Source organism: Drosophila bipectinata, chromosome XR (assembly GCF_030179905.1).
Source record: "Drosophila bipectinata strain 14024-0381.07 chromosome XR, DbipHiC1v2, whole genome shotgun sequence".
NCBI classification, from domain to species: Eukaryota; Metazoa; Arthropoda; class Insecta; order Diptera; family Drosophilidae; genus Drosophila; species Drosophila bipectinata.
This window is the reverse complement of record NC_091735.1, coordinates 17925905-17944355: the sequence shown is the minus strand read 5'-3', so window position 1 is coordinate 17944355 and position 18451 is coordinate 17925905. Positions and strand designations below refer to the sequence as shown.

Below are 18451 nucleotides of genomic sequence, written 5' to 3'. Positions count from 1 at the left end.
ATATCATAGATAGAGTATTTATCCACAAGTATCATAGTTCTCCCGTATCTCGTAAATAAGCCACCGTGCTCATCTTTAATTAACTTATTTCGCTGTTGAGTATTATATTTCGCTTTGTACTTCCATCCCGCCCAGTGAGCACCACCAGCAGCAGCAGCAGCAAGTGCCGTTAGTCAGTCCCCCCCACAAAATGGCGGACCCACCTAGCGGTATACCCACCTGGAGTGATATAGTATACGCGGCTTGTGGCGAAAGTCAAGTTGTCTCATTAGCAGGCAAAGGGAATACCGAAAGACAAATTATTGTCACATTTTTTATGGGAATCTCATTAAGGGGCGGGGAGGGTGCTGGGAATCGCTGGGAAGGGGGTGTGGCAGAATTTGACACGGATACAGTTATTATTAAAGGCCTATTATCTGGGTAGATAGAATAGGAGTTTAGAATAGAGGGTTTTAGAGATACAGTTTGGGAAAGCAGTTCTTCCTTGATGGATGATGAGATGGGAGTAGGTTAGTACTTCCCTATGGGAGTATTATTTACAAATATTAATATTTAGATTTTTTAATTTTAAGTTTATTATAATAATAGTAGTATAATATAGTATATAGTAAAATAATAGAATAATAACCTTTATATATATATATATATATATCTAATATATATATAAAAATCTAATATGCAACATCCAGCATCAAAAGATAGGACCATATCTAATAGTTGTCTTATAAGTTAAGAGTTAGGATTCTATGAGTTAGGATATTAGGAGTTACTTCTCTATAGGAAGTTCCTATAAGGAACATTATTAAAAAAATTAACATTTCGATATTTAAAAATAATATTTATAGAAACAAGTCCTTAGACACAAGTATAGACACATTTCTACTCCACGATATGATAGCAGTAAGATGGTACGTCCCGAATGGAGTATTGCAGCAAGTCTTAATATTTACCCTTCAGGATATAAAGATAGAACTATATCTCATAGTTATCTTATGGTATATCTTAGGAGTTACTTCCCAATAGAGGAACAATATTACAAAAATTAGAATTTCGATATTTAAAAATAATATTTATAGACACAAGTCCTTACATTTCCACTCCACGATATGATAGGAGTAGGATAGTACTTCCCTAAAGGAGAATTATACAAAAATTAAAGGTTTTCGCAAGCTAGTCCTTGAATTCAGCCTTTAGGATGATAAGATAGGAGTAGGATAGTACTTTCCAATGGGAGTATTAAACTTATTTAAAGTTTATTTTAAGTATTTTAAGGAGCAATTCTTAATATTTCACATTCATGGTATAAAGATAGGACTATATCTTATAGTTATCTTATGGTATATCTTAGGAGTTACTTCCCAATAGGAACATTATAAGAAACAATTAACATTTCGATATTTTTTTAGATGTTGAAGTCTGTAGTCTAGGATATAATAGAAGTAGGATTGTACTTCCCGAAAGGAGTATTATTACAAATTAAAGGTGAAGGTTAAAGATTAATATTTCAAAGGTTTATGTACGCAAGTCCCTAGTAAGTAAGATATGGTAGTCTATTTCCAAAAGATAATGGATGTATTGTAAGAAGCTCATTGGAGTAAGACCTTTATTTGGGGCTCCTCTTAGAATTAAACAAAAATGAAACAATTATTACTCCATTCTAAGAGATTCTACCTCCTCCGGGGACTGGAATTAGAATGGGAATTTTAGCTGCCATAAAGGGGAAGGGGGTTGAGGACTGGGAGGGGGGAAAAACAAAGAAAAGTTGGCATTCCACGGATTGGCATTGATTTCCATCCTGGTCACGTCTGCACTTTCCTGCCTAAACCGATCGTTTGCCACATAGTTAGCCAGGTCGTAAATGTTTGCTGCACGCCGGGGGCCACCATCTATGTGGTTAGACGATGTCGGTGGTTCCGGGAACGATATTATCATCCAAACAGGAAGCTGCTGGTAAATAATTCCAGACAATTGCCGTAGGCCATTTTTTATTTTTTTGCGAGTGCGAGTGCAGCTGGGTGGGACTGGGCTGGGCGGGGAGACCGCCTCCTTGCGGCAAGGACGGCCTCCAGTCGGGAAGGGGAGGGTGATGCCTCCCAGCATCTCTCCAACACCACCAACTAGTCTCGCCATTCACTTGGACATTAGGCAGCAAATTGGCATCGATACTCCGGCACCAGGCACAGGAGTAAGACCAAAAAACAGTCCATGTGTGTGTGTGGAGAGATGAAAGAGACGGCAGCAGGGTGTGCGAGAGAGGCAGAGCGAGCCTGCATCATTTAACTGCTGCCAATTTACTGTTTAAATGCCAAACAAAAAGTGTTAACAAGCGCAAAAATAACAAAAGACAGCAACAACAGGGCTAGAGCGAGAGGGGGCGAGCGAGTGCGAGGATGCGGACGAGGCGGTGTGAAAGAGACGGGCATAGCCACTTCAGTGCGAGTGTGTGTGTGTGTGTGAACCAGTTTAGGGAGGCGTGGCCTGGCCCAAAACAGGGTTGACAGCATCCCATCCATCCATCCATCTTGCCATCTCGCTATCTTTGCGTATCCATCAGATACAAGGCAGCTGTTGAGTTTGCTGTTGGCCATAATCGTGGTGGGTTTGGTGGTTATTTGCTATAAAAAGTTTATGGTAAGTTGGGAAAGGATGTAGGATCTAATCTTCTATGAAATTATAATAATTATAATATTAAGACTGGTGTTTCTATATTTGAAAATATTTTCATAATTTTTCAAAAAATAAAATAAACTCTTAAAAGAAACAATCTTTTTAAAAAATTAAAAATTTCTAATAGGCTTTATTAGTGAGTGCCTCCCCTTAAGGGTTAAATTAACTCATTAGGGTTGAACAAATATTAAAAAATAAATTCTTTAAGTAGGGCTTAAGGGTTAAATTGCAAAATCAAGGGTTGAAAAACGGGTCTTACCTCCATGAGATGTCATTCGAAATTAAAAAAAATATTCGAAATTCTTTAAAGAAACAATCGCCGCTACAAAGCTGCCAAAGTAACAACAAAGTTGCAATAAAAACAACCGTTAGAGCGGCCATTGTGAATGGCCCAAACCCACCACACCCCCACACACTCACACACACACACACTGAGAGACACACTCAAGTGCCGCTGATTGAAGCCTAATGAATGTCAATTGCTGCCAATTACGACCAATAAATGCGGGCAATAGACACGGGCTTCTTACTCCCGGAGAGCGAGCGGGCGAGCGAGCGAGAGAGCCAGTGTTCGGGCGACAGAGAGCCAAATCCACCACACCACTTGGCCAAAACCGCCAGCCAGAAAGAGACGACGAGACAGGTGTGTGGACAAACGAAAAAGAGACTCAACTGGTTTTTGATGTTTTTTTTTTTTTTTTTTTTTTTTGGTTTTGGCCCTATGTTGGTGGTGTTGTAGCGGCAATTTGTTGCTGGCTGGCTGGGGCAGCGATATTGCTGGCTGGCTGGCTCAGTTTTCAGTTTCGGTCGAAAGCCAAAGGCGAGCGGTTGTTCGAAGCACTGCTCCGCTTTAGTTCTTCATCGGTATTACCAGTTTTTTACGTGAATCACCAAAAAAAAAAAAATAATAATAAAAACCAAAAAACTCTCAATACTCTGTAGTTCTGTGAACTCTTTCCACACCCATACATACATACATAGTTGGCGAATTTTTTTTTGAGTGCATAACGGTAGTGCAGGAACAACACATGACCACAATGCCACCGGAAATGTCCGCAGCAACGGCCAATCCCGTTGGCGGTACCGCCAGTGCGCCGACGAGCGGTACAGGCCATCCCGCTGCCGTCGGCGGCGGCGCCAGGCCACGCGATTCTCCGCCCGGCGGTGCTTTGCCGGCGGCCATGCCAGCCGGAGCGGTGGCAGCCACCACCACCACAACCACCACACAGGCCACCCGATCCCGGTTCATGATCACGGATATCCTGGCGGGAGCAGCGGCTGCTTCGGCGGCGGCGGCAGCAGCAGCGGCGGCTCTGGCGGCGGCCGGGCGTGGCAGTCCCCCAGATCCGCAGGACAGGGACCCGGTCCTGCACCACCAACACCAACACCACCATCAACAGCAGCAGCAACAGCACCACCAGCAGCATCAGCAACAGCAGGCTGCACTGCAGCAGTATATCGTGCAACAGCAGCAACTGCTGCGCTTCGAGAGGGAGCGGGAAAGGGAGAGGGAGCGTGAACGGGAACGCGAGTCCCGGGAGTCCCACCATCCGCACCATCCTTACCACCCAATGCTGCACCACTTTCCGCCCGCCCACTACGGCCTGCAGCATTCGCTGAGCCACCATCCGCACCACCTGCAACAAATGGAGAGGGATCGCCTGGAGGCGCTGCACCGCCACGGCCTGCCCCTGGAGCCCCAGTCGCACCACCACCAGCAGCAGCAGCAGCAACAACAACAACAACAGCAGCTGCAGCAGCAACACCATATTAACCACCAGCAGCATCCCAGCCACCACGACGAGCGGTCAAGATCGCCTCTCATGTTGCAGCAACTGGGTGGTTCCAACGGCAGCAACAACAACAATAACAACAATAATGGCAGCAGTGGCAACAACAACAATGTCTCAAGTGGCAACAATAACAACAACAATGGCAGCATACTGCTGGGAGGGGCAGGAAGCAGCATCAGTGGCGATCAGGCCAGTACCATCGATGACAGCGATAGCGACGATTGCGGTGAGTTTTGGATTTGGGTTTTTTGGGAATTAATTAATCGAATTAATCGAAAATTGAGTTAAAATTAAGAGTGATTTGGGGGCTTAGGACAAATAGCTATAGAGCCTCCTATTCTCCGATGAGCTATCACTCGACATTAATATTTCCAAAGGCCATAAATCAAGTCACAAATTTCATATAATTTGTGATTTGTGGAGTGAAAGTTTTCCAAGCTAACGATTATAGGGTTTGTGACGAAACAAACTGAATTAATTAGATGTTTAGTATTTAGTTTCTTAAGGCTTTATAAACTAGGACTAAACTTTAAGGAAAGCAAACTAAAAATCCTAGACTTCCTTTAAGTTTAATCTCCTTACTTATAAAGTAAAGTATTTTGAAAGCCAATGGTTAAGATTTGTGACGAAAGCAACTGAATAAATTAGATTTTTAATATTTAATATCTAAATTCTTAAGGTTTTCTAAACTAGGTCTAAACTTTGAGGAAAGCAAGCTACAGAAGTTGACCTCCTTGACCTCCTAGAAGTTTAATCTTCTTACTTTTAAAGTAAAGTTATCTTATGGTTAAGATTTGTGACGAAAGCAACTGAATAAATTGGGAGTTTTAGATCCCAGCTCTGAGGGACTAAGGGACTTAACTTCAAGGAAAGTGAGCCTTAGATAAAGAGCCTTACATTCCTTTTTGTGACATCACATAATTATTTTGTTAAAAGTTAGTTTAAAACTAATGACTTAGTTTGGTGACGAAAGCAACTGATTATTACACAAGTAAAGATACGAATTTGTTTAAAAACCTTAACATCTGGAACTAGAAAACAAGGCAATGCAACCTCCAGACAATCTTCGAAGCCAATCCCTGACCCTTGACTTCCTACTCTCTTAGCCGTATGTGGAGTGCATTATCGAGCCGAGGTGTTGGCCGTGTTGTTGTTTCTGTTGCCGTGGCTGTTAGCTAATAGATAACGAGAGCAACAACAACAACAACCACATGAATGCCAACCGCAACAACAACCACCATAAATTGTGAGGCTCGAACTGAGGGAAAATGTTGGCTCGGTAGGTCGAAGAATGCTGGCGAGGCAGACAGAGGGGTGTCGGCACAGGTGAGTTTGAGAGGCAGGTGTCTTGGTATCTCTCCCCCTCCACCGTCTCACCCGGTGGATTAGCTTATTTCCCCGTTCAGAACTGTCACTGGACTGTGCCCCAGCACCTCCCTCCTCAGCCCTCGGCACTCAGACTAGCATGCAACAATTTAATTGATTTTTGTTTTTAGTATTTTTGCTTTTAAACTCGCAAAGTGCTTTTAAACGTTATGCAAATTATGACAAATTACTATTAAATAGTAATTGCAATCGTTTGGAAACGATTCTGGTCTACAAGTACGATTCAGAGGTGGGTCTTGGCCATCTGATCTCCTGGCCCAACTTTCGTGGCAATCATGTTTCCCAATTTTATGGGCAATTTTCACATTTTTGACTTGTGCCAGAATCAATTAACAAATTAAACTATAACCCAAACGGAGAACGGAGATTAAATCAAAGGAGTCCGTCCAGCCAGGGCAGACCCCCCGTCTGCTATGACGTCCCGCTGTCAATTCGAAATCGCTTTGATTTGAGACACAAGCCAAACAAAGGCCAGTCAGTCAGCCAGCCACACACACACACACTTTCTTGACTGTTAAAATAAAAATAAAAACTAAAGAAATCAAAATTAAATTTAATCTGCTGGCTGGACAGCTACACAGTGCCGCACAGAAACCCACACGCAGTCACAAATATTATATATACCCATTGACATTTTGGGTTTTTGGAGTTGCTTTGTCTCTGTCGCTGGCTTTCTCTGTCCCACGCCGAGAGTTGTGATCTCAAGACGATGACTACGAAGCTTCTGATACCCTTTGCCTTCAAATTAGTAACGAAAGCTGTAGAAACCGCAAGCTAAAGCCCACCCAGGCTTAGCCGAATCCTTAAAAAACGGGGGGTGGCGGGGATAGGGATGCATAGAAAGAGAGGTCCATACTGTCGAAGAAAGAGACGGGGCAGAGGCACTCGAACGCGTTCAACACTCGCGTGTCACTTGAGACGCGTGCGAGCGACAGTTGTTGTTCTTCTTCTCTCCAGTCTTCCAGTCTTCTCCAGTCTTGGCCCTGTTCTTTACGCTGGAGAGTCAAAAAAAAGGATTGATCGCTGAGGCACCGCGTTTGAAATTGACCCACAAGCTTGCCCACTGAACTGTACACTGATCGAAACGGGGGGGTAGCTTGATCGAATCAAGCCCGAACCAGATCGAGGGAGTTGCCGCTCCAATGCCTCCATCCAAGTGCCAAGGATCAGCAGCTCGATCAAAAAAGGGAAAGAGAACAGAAAAATGATTTCAAATTGAAATTGATATTTTGGGGCATCATCTTTCGGGGCCGATTTTTTGGCATTTCAGGAATTTCAAGACTCTTGCTTTGGCTTCCAGACCCGAAGAGCGGGCCAAGCTCATCCACTTAATCCGCACACTCCGGTTTAATGGATGAACCCACCACCAGATATCCCCAGATCCCCATATATATCCATGAAAAATCACGTGCGCCAGGCCAAGTTCGTTGCTTAAGTCTTTTGTTTCTCTTCGTTTTATTTCTTTGGTTTTTCGCTTTGATTTTTAAATTCTAAAATAAAGGTTAATTGGTGGCACTTTTTTGGCGAAAATGCCAAAAATTATAAATTAATTATGAATATTTTTTTGCGAGTTCTCCCATTTCGACGATTCTATTATTCAATTTCATGGATAATTTTCGTTTATAAGCACACGGTGTTTGCGATTTAAAAGTTATGTCATTAAAATGTTAACTTTTTTTTAACACTTTATTGAATATTATTTTTAGCTTTTATTTTTTTTTTAACTTTGAGTTTGTTTCTGTTCCTGATATTATTCACCGCCCATTTTCCGTGAAGGAAATGCTAAAAAAAAAAAAAATAATTACAATTTATAGTTTAGGCGGCACGAAAACCCAACAACCGTTATGCAAGCTCACATTGTTGTTGTTGTTGTAGTCTCCAGACTGTGCACTAAACGCCAACATTATCAAAATGTTGATAAACGTTTAACTGAAAAGTCAGGGAAGAGGCAAACAAAGCAATGTCTGGAAATAAGTGCAGGGAAATAGGGAAATGGGGGAGGGAGGGAGGGGGGAGGAGAAGAAGGTTCTTCTAATTAAAATGCAAAAAGGCCAATTGCAAGTGCGGCTGCCTCTTTTTCTTCTTCTTCCCATAGTTGTTGCACAATTAAAATGAAAAGTAAAAAAAAACCAGCAACTTGCAAGTTGGCAGGCCGGTCGGCCTAAGGAAGTCGGCGGTGCACACTTAAGCATGTTTAATACAGTTTAGCCACAAGCACTTAATTACAAATGCGAATGCGAAACAAACACAAGAAGGGAGGGGGAGGGGGGCTGTTGCAAGTTGCAGCGGCAGGTACATGGGCACTGCCAAGTGTGGAACAGAAATTGCGGAAATACTTCGAAAGTCAAACTACTTCTTCGGTGGGGAACCGCTATTAATGCATTTAAAAAAACGAAACGAACTAAAAAATGTATGCTAGTGGGTGTTGCCACCGGAGGGGGGAAGAGAAGAGGAAGAGAAAAGGCGGAAGAAGGGGGGCGTGACTCAGTTATTAGAGAAGCAGCCGATCAACAAAGTAAAACAGATTTTTCAAGCTCACCACTGAGAGAAGAGAGCTTGCCTCTTTCTTTAGGAATTATTTTTTAATTTTTTTAATTCGAATCTTTTAAACTAGCCACAAGTATAAGATAGCCTTTCTTAATTAGTCGCTTCTAAACCAAATATATAATACACACATAATAAAAAGTTCAGTTCACTTTGCTGGCCGCCGAGGCTTCTGCTGCTGCACCAGCCATGCAGCATACATATATGTATATATCCATTAAGGTAATGCTGATAATTGTTTGTTGTTGCTTTCTTGTTGTAATTTGTGCTCATAAACTGTTTAATTGCAAATTAGCAAAAGACTAAAACAACAAAAATAACAATGTTGCCACATGCATGGTGTATGGTATATCTTGGCGGTTGCAGCGAGCAGCTCTTGCCTCTGCAAGTTGCAAGTGGCTATCTTGCGCGTTGCAAGTCGCCAGTTAGCCAGTTGATCTTGTTGCATGTTGGCCGGTCATAAAAGAACAAAAAAAAAAAGCGCGTAAATGTTGCAGAAAATTGCAAATATGAGATATGTCCGTCGGTGGTGGGGGAGGGGAGAACCATCTAGCCTAGAAGTCGAACTTACTTTTAATTCTTCAAATAATAAAAAAAAATATCATATTTTTTTTTTAGGCGGCAAGGACGACGACGGCGAGGATAGCCTGAAGAACGGCAGCTCCGCCAACGGAGACTCCTCCTCCCACTTGAGCCTCAGCCTGAGCAAGAAGCAGCGCAAGGCCAGGACCGCCTTCACGGACCATCAGCTGCAGACCCTGGAGAAGTCCTTCGAGCGGCAGAAGTACCTCAGTGTCCAGGACCGCATGGAGTTGGCCAATAAGCTGGAGCTGAGCGATTGCCAGGTGAAGACCTGGTACCAGAATCGAAGGTGAGTGTGCACCATAGTGTCTTTTAGGCGGCTCCTTTCAAGCCTGATTAATGGGTTAAGAGCCGGGCCCGGCGTTGTGGGGTTAAGGCCCGCTAATCAGCACCTTTAATGGGTTGCGCCCATTTCTTCGCGCACTTTTCCAATAAAAATCATTTTAATGCCTCTCCCTTATCTCTCGGTGTGTTTGTGTTTTTATGCTGATTACTTAATTTGCTGCATTTTGCGCTCCGTGTCGTAAAATCTTCCCTCCTACCATTCTGGTGCTCTTTAATAAATGAGAATCGCTGTTTTTTTTTTTCTCAGTGCAAGTTTGTTGCCTAAGTCTTTCGTTACATTGCTGTTGCGTTTTTTGCTTTTTTTCTGCTGCTGCTGCTGCTGTTGCTACTGCGGCTGCCTTATTACGTTCGATCGCGTTTTATTTTCGTTTTTAATTATTGCCCAATGACTTGTCACTATTTTTTTTTTATCCATCGATGGGCCAGCAGAATGGTACGAAGAAGAAGAAGCAGAGCAGACTGTCTGGGACTGCTGACGGCGCAAAAAAACGCAACCGGATGTGAATTTCGCTGCTGTGGAGTACCCTCTTTTAATGAATTTTTTTATTAAAAAATTTAATTCTTTTCGCCAAATTCGCTCAAGTCTTAAAACCTTAATATCTTCAAACATAGAAACTGTAAGAATTGTAACTGATCCTTGATCCTTGTCGGAAAAGTCATTTTCGAGAATGGAAACAATTTTCACAGCTGCTCTCGCCTCTCGGAGCATGAATGGGCATAAAAAAAACCGATGAAAATATACCCAAATTCGACCTGGTTCTAGTTCTAGTTTCCGTCTCGGTCCTGGCGCCACAAACAATTAAAGGATTTCGTTGCCAAAAAAATAAAGGAAGAGAGAGCAGGCAGCGGGAGAGGCGTTTCCCTGCCAATTAGGCCTCAGTTTTCAGTTTACGGCTTAAAGTATTTTTATTTATTTTCGGTTTGTGTTTTTTTTTCGGTGGGCAGGCCCAAGATTAATGACAAAACAATTAAGTGCGAAATATAAACAGTCGGGCGGGAATCCTTAAAGCCGCTCAACGGGACATGAGACGAGCCAGAGTGACTCGGCAGTACTTGTGATTAATTGAAGGACTTGGCAGGATCGGCAGGGACCTAGGAAGGGCTCTAAAATTTCAAAGATAAAGTCTTTCAATTTCAATTTTTAATATTTTTTTGTATTTTATTTCCTTTTCAGGACCAAGTGGAAGCGTCAAACGGCAGTGGGCCTGGAGCTCCTGGCCGAGGCCGGGAACTATGCCGCCTTCCAGCGCCTCTACGGCGGTGCCACGCCCTACTTGAGCGCCTGGCCGTACGCGGCCGCTGCCGCCGCCCAGTCGCCACACGGCGCCCCGCCCTCCGCCATCGATATCTACTACCGCCAGGCGGCCGCCGCTGCCGCCCTACAGAAGCCCGCCCTGCCCGCCTCCTACCGCATTCCGTATCCGTCGAGCATGCCGCCCGGCATGGCGCTACCCGGCATGCCAGCCCCGCCGCCCCCCGGCGCCGCACCCATGCTGAGCGGGTATTATGCCGCCGCCGCTGCTGCGGCCGCCTCTGCCTCGGCCTCTGCCTCCGCCGCTCAGCCGCTGAGCCGCTCGCCGGCGACGTCGCAGAGCGCCAACAGCGAAGCTGACTGCGAACGGGCGCCCCCCAGTCCGCCCCTCAACCCGGGCAGTCCGCCGCGCCGGAACCTGGTCGAGGAGGAGGACCAGGAGCGAGAGGAGGAGCGCGAGAGGGAGCGAGAACGGGAGCGCGAGGAGGAGGACGACGAGGAACTGGCCCTGGAGGTCTAAGTACAGTCGCCTCTCCCTAAGCTGGATCTCACAAACAAAACAGCAGGGGCTCTATTCAAGACCTTTGGAATGGGGCAGTTTTTCAAATAAATTTTAAAATTCTTAATTTTTAAAGAAATATTTAATGAAAAAATTCCTTAAGATATTATTTAAAAAAAAAAAGGTTTAACCTTCACTCTCTGAGTTCTAAAAAGTAACAAATATTTTAAGTTAAATCCACAATTCAGGTAGAAGAAAGCTTCAAAAAAAAATCAATTTCGAAAATGGCTTAAATATTTTTTGAAACTTGATATCTATATTTCCAGTATTAGCCTTTCCCCATTCTCAGCTGTCGCTACGAATAGCCCCCCCATAGATATTGTGTATAAACCAAGAACGTAAAAAATAATCTTAAAATTAAAAAACATTTTTTTTTTCTACATTTAAATCTTAGCTTAGTGAAAATTTTGTAAATTTTTGTAAATGATTTTTGTACATACGCAGCAGACCAACAAAAAAAAAACAAAAACCATTTTTTTTTCCAAAACAATAATTTTTTTTTTTTCTAACTTTTTGTGCCTAGTCTTAAGGCGTCTATTGTGTGTAGTGTAATAATAAAAAAAAAAAAAAATTGAAGAAAAAAAAGAGCAATTCATACAAAAAAAAAAAAAAATAAGAGATGGAGCGAACTGGGTATTGTGTTTGGGAACTTAAGGACTCGATCCTGATTTTAATGCGAGCTGACACACGAGCCGAAAAGTCGAAACGCCGGGATCTCAAGGGCGATATGCTCGTGATATGCGATACTCGATACTCGAGGGGTCCTCGAAAAACTGTTGCATTTTGCGGATTTTGGGCAAGGAGTGCCTGGTTGCCTGGCTGCCTGGGAAGAGTGAGCTGGTTGCCGACCACTAAACTGCTCACTTAGAAATTGTTAACATTTGCCAAGGGTCCTGCCGGTCCTGAGTCCAAGGGTCTGGCAAGGAGCGAGTCCTGCGAGAAAGACGCCGCTCGCCACTCGAGTGCTGAAACGTTTCTAATTGACTTGCCGGAACGGGCCGGGGAGGGAGATGGGGGGGAGCTGGGAGCGCAGTAAGGATCAACCACCAAGCTAACCAAAGGATATCAACTGTTAGAGATGGTAGCGTGAGTTGGAACACAAACCTAGCCTTGAAGTAAGCTTTGGAAGTCTATAAAGTCTATAGGGTTTGCTATCATAATTAACCTTTATACTAAGGCATGGTCTTGTGGTTTAATATGATCTATCTATTAAAAGCTGTGGAAGACTATATAGTCTATAAGGTTTGCTATCATAGATCTTTCTATAAACTTGCTTTTTTTAATAGTTAACTCTTGTACTATATCTTTTATTTAATATATATCTACCATATTATATTCATAATAATATATGTATATTTATTTTATTTCCTTCATATATCCCTGCCCCGGACCGAAGCCCATCTCTAGCTGGTGGCAGGACCTACCCCGTTGCTGTTTGTTTTGCCTGTTTACATGCCGCTTGCCATTTTCGCTACTTTTATGACAATTTCAATTTCTGCCCGCCGCTCCTCGCCCGACGTTCGATGTCTTGGTTAATGTTTTAATTTATGGGGTTGCGGCTAAGCGAATTCAATTTGCGTTGCCTTCGAGTGGCGCACACACACACACACACACACAACCCCTTTAGGATTTGATTCCTCAGCTCCGGCCTCATCCTCATCCTCTTCCTTGAAGCCTGATTGTGATCCGGATTCTCAGACTCTGCGTGAAGTGGCTGCGTCGTCATCCAAGTCAAGTGTCGATGGCTACGGATTATACTGTATATATAGCTCAGTAATTGTGCGTAGGGTTCCTGTTCCCTTCTTCCTCTTTCGATTCGATTCGATTTTGGAACGTTTGCCAAACGCCTCTGTAACAAATTGATTATTCGATGCGGTTTTCTCCGCCGCTCTCACCATTTTTTTCGCATCGATTTCGATTTGAAATTTTTATGAGTGCTGCTCGTAGTCGCTACGAGTGCGAGTACTTATAAATTTATGAGTGGCCCGTCAAACCGCCAGACCGTGCGAAACTTTTCACTGAGAACGCGTCCCAAACTTTGGGGTTCCGAAATAATAAATACACAAATAACAAACACCGAGTAGCCGGTGGGTGGTGGTTTGTCGGCTATTTGCATATTTTTGTTGTCATCTCACAGTTGATTGGGCAAACAAAGCGGCCAAACCAGGGACTCCCCCAGGAGCTCCCCCAAACCTTCGCATTAGAAATATTTTGAAAAAATTAACCCAAGATTTTGATGCATAATCCAAAAGAATCGAAAGGAAGCCCCTAGAAAATTTGAAAAAAACCTAAAAAATATTTTACTTCCCGGTTTTGATGCAGAATGATAGTAAATTGATATAGAAATCGTTTAAGATATTCCTCTTAAGAATCGGATAGGAATTGGAAAAGATATAGCCATCGCAAGGGGCCATATAGCCACTTTTGGGGTTTTCGAAGGGAAGCTATAAGGGAAAGGAATCTAGTTATAGCTATCGAAGACTATAACTCTGCCAATATACATTCGATTCTCAAGCGGGTTACTTTGAACGCCATAATAACGTATTTAATTCTGCATCAAGATCCGTAAGCAAAATATTTTATCATTTTTTTCGAATAACACATTTTTCACATTTTAAGAGACACATTCCAGGGCTACCTTTCATGACAGTCTTTCATGTTGCAACCCTAAGATAATCGATGGCTGTTACTTGCCTATGGATGCCTATCGAGACTAGTAGGCTCTGATTCAGGCCCCAAAAAGAGTATAAAAGGCGGCGTTCCTTCATTCCAAATCAGTAGTCAACGTACCTCCATCCCGTTGACTTCTCGCTTTTTATTTTATTTTTTGTTTCTGATTTATTTTATTTTTTAATGAACAAAAATCAATGGAGTCTTGAAAACTTCCAATTCTGAGTTCAAGCCTATGGGGTTTTCTACAGCTCTTATTTTTTAATTTTATTTATTTTTATTTTTTTATTTTTCAATACTTTAAATTCGTTCTGACTGGTCGGTCTCTGATATTTTTTATAATTTTTCTTTTTCTTTTAATACGTGCAATGGAATTTTGTATGGAGGAAAGGCCTCAACGGTTGTCAAATCTATAACAAAAGCTTCGCCTAATTTATTTATTTTTATTATTTATTTTAATTTATCGGTCTCTGATATTTTTTATAATTTGTCTTTTTCTTTTAATACGTGCATTGGAATTTTGATTGAACTTTCTTTGCGGAAAATCTTTTCGGTTGTCAAATCTATAATAGAAGCTTCGCCTAATTTATTTATTTTTATTATTTATTTTATTTTAATTTTGCTGCCATCCATTGATTCATTTAAGTTCTTGAATTTTTTTTCACCTTTAGGGAAATCCTTTTCTTTTGTCAAATCTATAACAGAAGTTTTGCCTAATTTATTTATTTAAATTATTTATTTTAATTTATCGGTCTCTGATATTTTTTATAATTTTTCTTTTAATACGTGCAATGGAATTTGGATGTTACCTTTTTTTCGAAAAACCTTTTCGGTTGTCAAATCTATAACAGAAGCTTCGCCTAATTTAATCCATATAGCCATAGGGCCATATAACCACTTGCGGGGTTTTCGGGATTTTAGTAGGGAAGCCCCTAGAAAATTTGATAAAAAATCTAAAAAATATTTTGTTCCATGATTTTGATGCAGAATGGTATTCAATTAATATAGAAATCGTTAGAGGTATTCCTCGTAGAAATCGGATGGGAATTGGAAAAGATATAGCCATCGCAAGGGGCCATATAGGCACTTTCGGGGTTTTCGGGATTTTCGTAGGGAAGTCCCTAGAAAATTTGACAAAAAATCTAAAAAATATTTTGCTCCCGGTTTTTGATGCAGAATGATAGTTAATTGATATAGAAATCGTTGAAGGTATTCCGCTTTAGAATCGGATGAGAAGAGGCAGAGATATAGCCATCAGAGTGGGCCACAGGGGCATTTCAAGGCTCTTTGGAAAGCAACTCTCCGGCATCCATTTCTGCAGGGTTACCCCTTCAGGCAAGAATATATTATTTTTTATGGACTTTCTGTTACACTTAATTTATCAATCACAATATCATGCACAAACACAAACAGTTACGGACTTGGGTAGCTATAGGGTTAGGTCTTTTAAATGCAGAATGGACATGTAAATAGCTCGAATTCCTGGCCCAGTACTGTCGTTCGATTTTATCACCCGCTTCCAGGACTGCCTCCTGCGTCCATTGTCGCTTCTTGCCTGCCATAGGAAAGTTTTCCGCTGGATTGGTGTCTTTTGTGCATCCGAGCTGACAAAGTGCTTTCACACCGGAAGCAATTGCAATGCGTTTGCCGTCGCACCACCCATCTAGCCACCCAACACCCACCATCCACCACCCACCACCCACTACTTTCCCCTTTCTTCCATCTTTTAAAAGCTAATTGACAAGTTTCTGGCAAGGGTCGTGCGTTTCTTTCACATCGTTTTTTATGCATTTCCCGACGACTTCTTTGTGAGGCTAATTTGTCACAGGATGCCGACGCACTGCCAGGATGGAGCGGGCCAGGATGGAGAATGGAGATGCTGCTTCATTACACAGGCAATTTGTTCCACACAAAGACGAGGTGGCTCTGAATGGGAGCACTGGAAAAAGTCGGCTATATGATAAGCTTCCCGGGCCGAAGGACATTCAGAACTCTTCTCTCAGTGTAGATAGACAGGACACTAAGGGGGTGGCCAGAATCCAGGAGCAGGGGGATGCTTCCGTTATCAATAAATTTGTGTCCTTAAATGCGTGTATTTATCGAATTAGATGCCGGAATTGGAATCTGAATCGGAATTGATATTGGAATGGTGGGCTGGCTGGCTGTGACCTCGTCAGGAAATCGCTAAAGATTTATGGTGCACTGGTGGACTGTGGTGGCAGCGGCAAGGTTATATCAATAGCCGGGCCAGAGATGCCTGTTTTCTTGGTCGGTGGCTTTAAATTACCGTAAATGGGCTTTGTGGCGCCAGGGATCAGAAAAATCGATTTGTCGGTCGTCGCCGCCAGTTAAACGCTGCCAATTTGATCCACCGCTGGATTTGGACTTGGACTTGGCTTTGGGTCTTGGCGGCTACTGGTTTTGAACCTGCCACCAAACCGCTGAGCCACTGAGCCACTGAGCCACCGAGCCACCGCACCGGCCCAATTTGCATGCGTTCGATTTGCAATTCGGTCTGCAATTGCATTTGCGGTTTTCAGATTTTGGTTTTTCAATCAATTCTAACTGTGCACACTGCACTGCAAAAGGCAATCAGACGTCGTCCATGGGTCATGGTAGTTGGTGGGGGATACTACTAGGTGATGATATCCTGGATAAAAAATAATACTACACTACAGACTACAGATTGCAAGTCATAATGACACACAAACGAAGCTTAAGAGCTACTCCCCTTTAATAAGTATTAGTCCTTTTTACCCTCTGAGAGGTATACCCCACTATAGGGTATCAAAATCTTATTCGGCGGGCACACGCCAATGTCAAAAGGTTCTCACAGCCGAGTGCTGATGAAGGAACAGCGATCCCAGGCGAGGCCACTTGATACGGAAAGCCGATACCTGGCCTGGGGACTCACAGGTATGAGATTGGAGGCCAATTTTTTTTGTTTTTGGAGGCCAAGTCCCGTTAGTTAAGAGTGTGTGTGGTCCAAAGGACTCGACCAGGACCTGGGAAGGCGCCAAAAGTCAAGCTTTTGTTTGGCCAGGTCGAGTGTACGAGTGCGAGAGTGCGGCACGTGGCACGCTCCAAATGGGTAACAAATGTGCGTCTTTGTTATTCTGTATTGCCTCTCGAAGTGTGACTAAACTGGGCCTGCGGCTATGTAAATGCTGCACAAACATCAAGGCTGTCAGCCAGTCAGTCAGTCAATAGTCCTGTGAAAGGACTCACGCTGTGCCCGTCCGTGGAATGCACATTCCGTGGAAACAAAGGCAGCGGAAAGCAAACAGTTGCCACATTCGGTATCCAATTACGAGCCGACTTCAATTGAGCCAATTTACAATTGTCCTGCTCCTGCTCCTGGCCTTGGTCCTGGTCTTGGTCCTGGCTTCTGGCTCCTGGCTCAGCAACAAAAGCGAAACAAAAAAGGCAACAGCCGGCAGGCCAGTGAGGGGTTGTTCCTAATGGCTTAATGGTAATATTATAAAAATTACTACTACTTTTCGGGGTGTTGTTTGAAATTAGATTAACTTGAGAGCATTTCAATGATTTTCCAGGATAATAGATAGATAGTGGCTCTAATTAGTCCTCAAGTCGGGTATATTAGGGCTTAACCAGCAATGAGACTTGCTAGTTGCTTGGACCAGCTCCCTCTGGAAACTCCCTCTTCGATTTGAACAATCAACCCCCTGATGGGCCTAAGGGGCTGGGCCTTTGTTCGTCCTTGACTGGTATGTCCTTCGTCCTTCCTGTATGCAAAATCCTGTAATGCCAGGCCCTAATTCGGTATTGTGTTGGCCCGTTTTCCTCATTTGCTAATTTGACAGTTGTCAGTTGGCATACGGTGCTTTTCATTCTCAACTGCCATGCTGTCCTGTCCTGTCGATTTCCATTATACATTTTCCATTTTCCATTTCCATGCCGATTTCCATTTCCTTTTCCATTCATCAAAATTGGCTTTGGGTGCGAGAGGCCGCAGCAGCTCATAATAATAATTTGTCATCAATTAGCCGAGGGTGTTGATGTGCGCGGTAAACCAAGTGGAATTGCCAGGACGGAGAGCACCCCGTCGTGGTCCTGCGGCATACGGTGCACGGCATAAGGCGTACGTCAGGGTTGGGAGTCCTTCCATCTCCTCCACCTCCGCTGACTATAAGTGGCCCATTGCTGTTGATGTGGAATTGGAATTCCCACTGAGCCCACTCCTGGCTTTGTAAGCGTTTCGAATTACCTCATGGAGAAGATTCTCGATAAAAATTAATAATAAATTGAAGAAAATTCTATATCTGAATTTTAAGTTAAAGTTTAGGACTAGTTTTTTTTTTGGTTAATTAAATAGTCTCCAGCTTATAATCGCCCCATCTATAAGCCATACAAAGTCGGGTCTATATTAATGCAGGTTTATGACTGCCACCTAGCGTACCACCTGCAAAACCATGAATGAACCATGAAGATACCGGGTCATAATCCGGCCAAGAAAAGAAACCAAGTCAAAAGCCCCAAAAAGCCCAAGACAGAGACATATACGGCCTGCCTGCCATTCATATCCTACACATTATTATACAAAAGACCACTTAAAATCGACCACAGACCGACCTGACTAACTGACTAAATGAAAAACTAGATAAATGTTGTACAAATTGTTAACTGCTTTTT

The 18451-nt window shown here is 43.0% G+C and overlaps 1 protein-coding gene across 1 annotated transcript; it reads left to right on the top strand.

Moving 5' to 3' along the window:
• The first annotated feature begins 3459 nt into the window (after positions 1-3459).
• Positions 3460-11601, top strand: B-H2 (homeobox protein BarH2). The gene is made up of 3 exons (XM_017250926.3): positions 3460-4686; positions 9009-9261; positions 10492-11601. The coding sequence occupies exons 1-3, from the start codon at positions 3696-3698 to the stop codon at positions 11087-11089; spliced, it is 1842 nt and encodes a 613-aa protein (XP_017106415.2). The 5' UTR covers positions 3460-3695; the 3' UTR covers positions 11090-11601.
• Positions 11602-18451: the final 6850 nt, after the last annotated feature.

Excerpts from the sequence above, each read along its gene's own strand:
- B-H2 (XM_017250926.3), top strand. The coding sequence starts at position 3,696 with ATGACCACAATGCCACCGGAAATGTCCGCAGCAACGGCCAATCCCGTT. Across the intron at positions 4,687-9,008 it reads CAGCGATAGCGACGATTGCG|GCGGCAAGGACGACGACGGC; the intron begins GTGAGTTTTGGA and ends TTTTTTTTTTAG. Across the intron at positions 9,262-10,491 it reads ACCTGGTACCAGAATCGAAG|GACCAAGTGGAAGCGTCAAA; the intron begins GTGAGTGTGCAC and ends TTTCCTTTTCAG.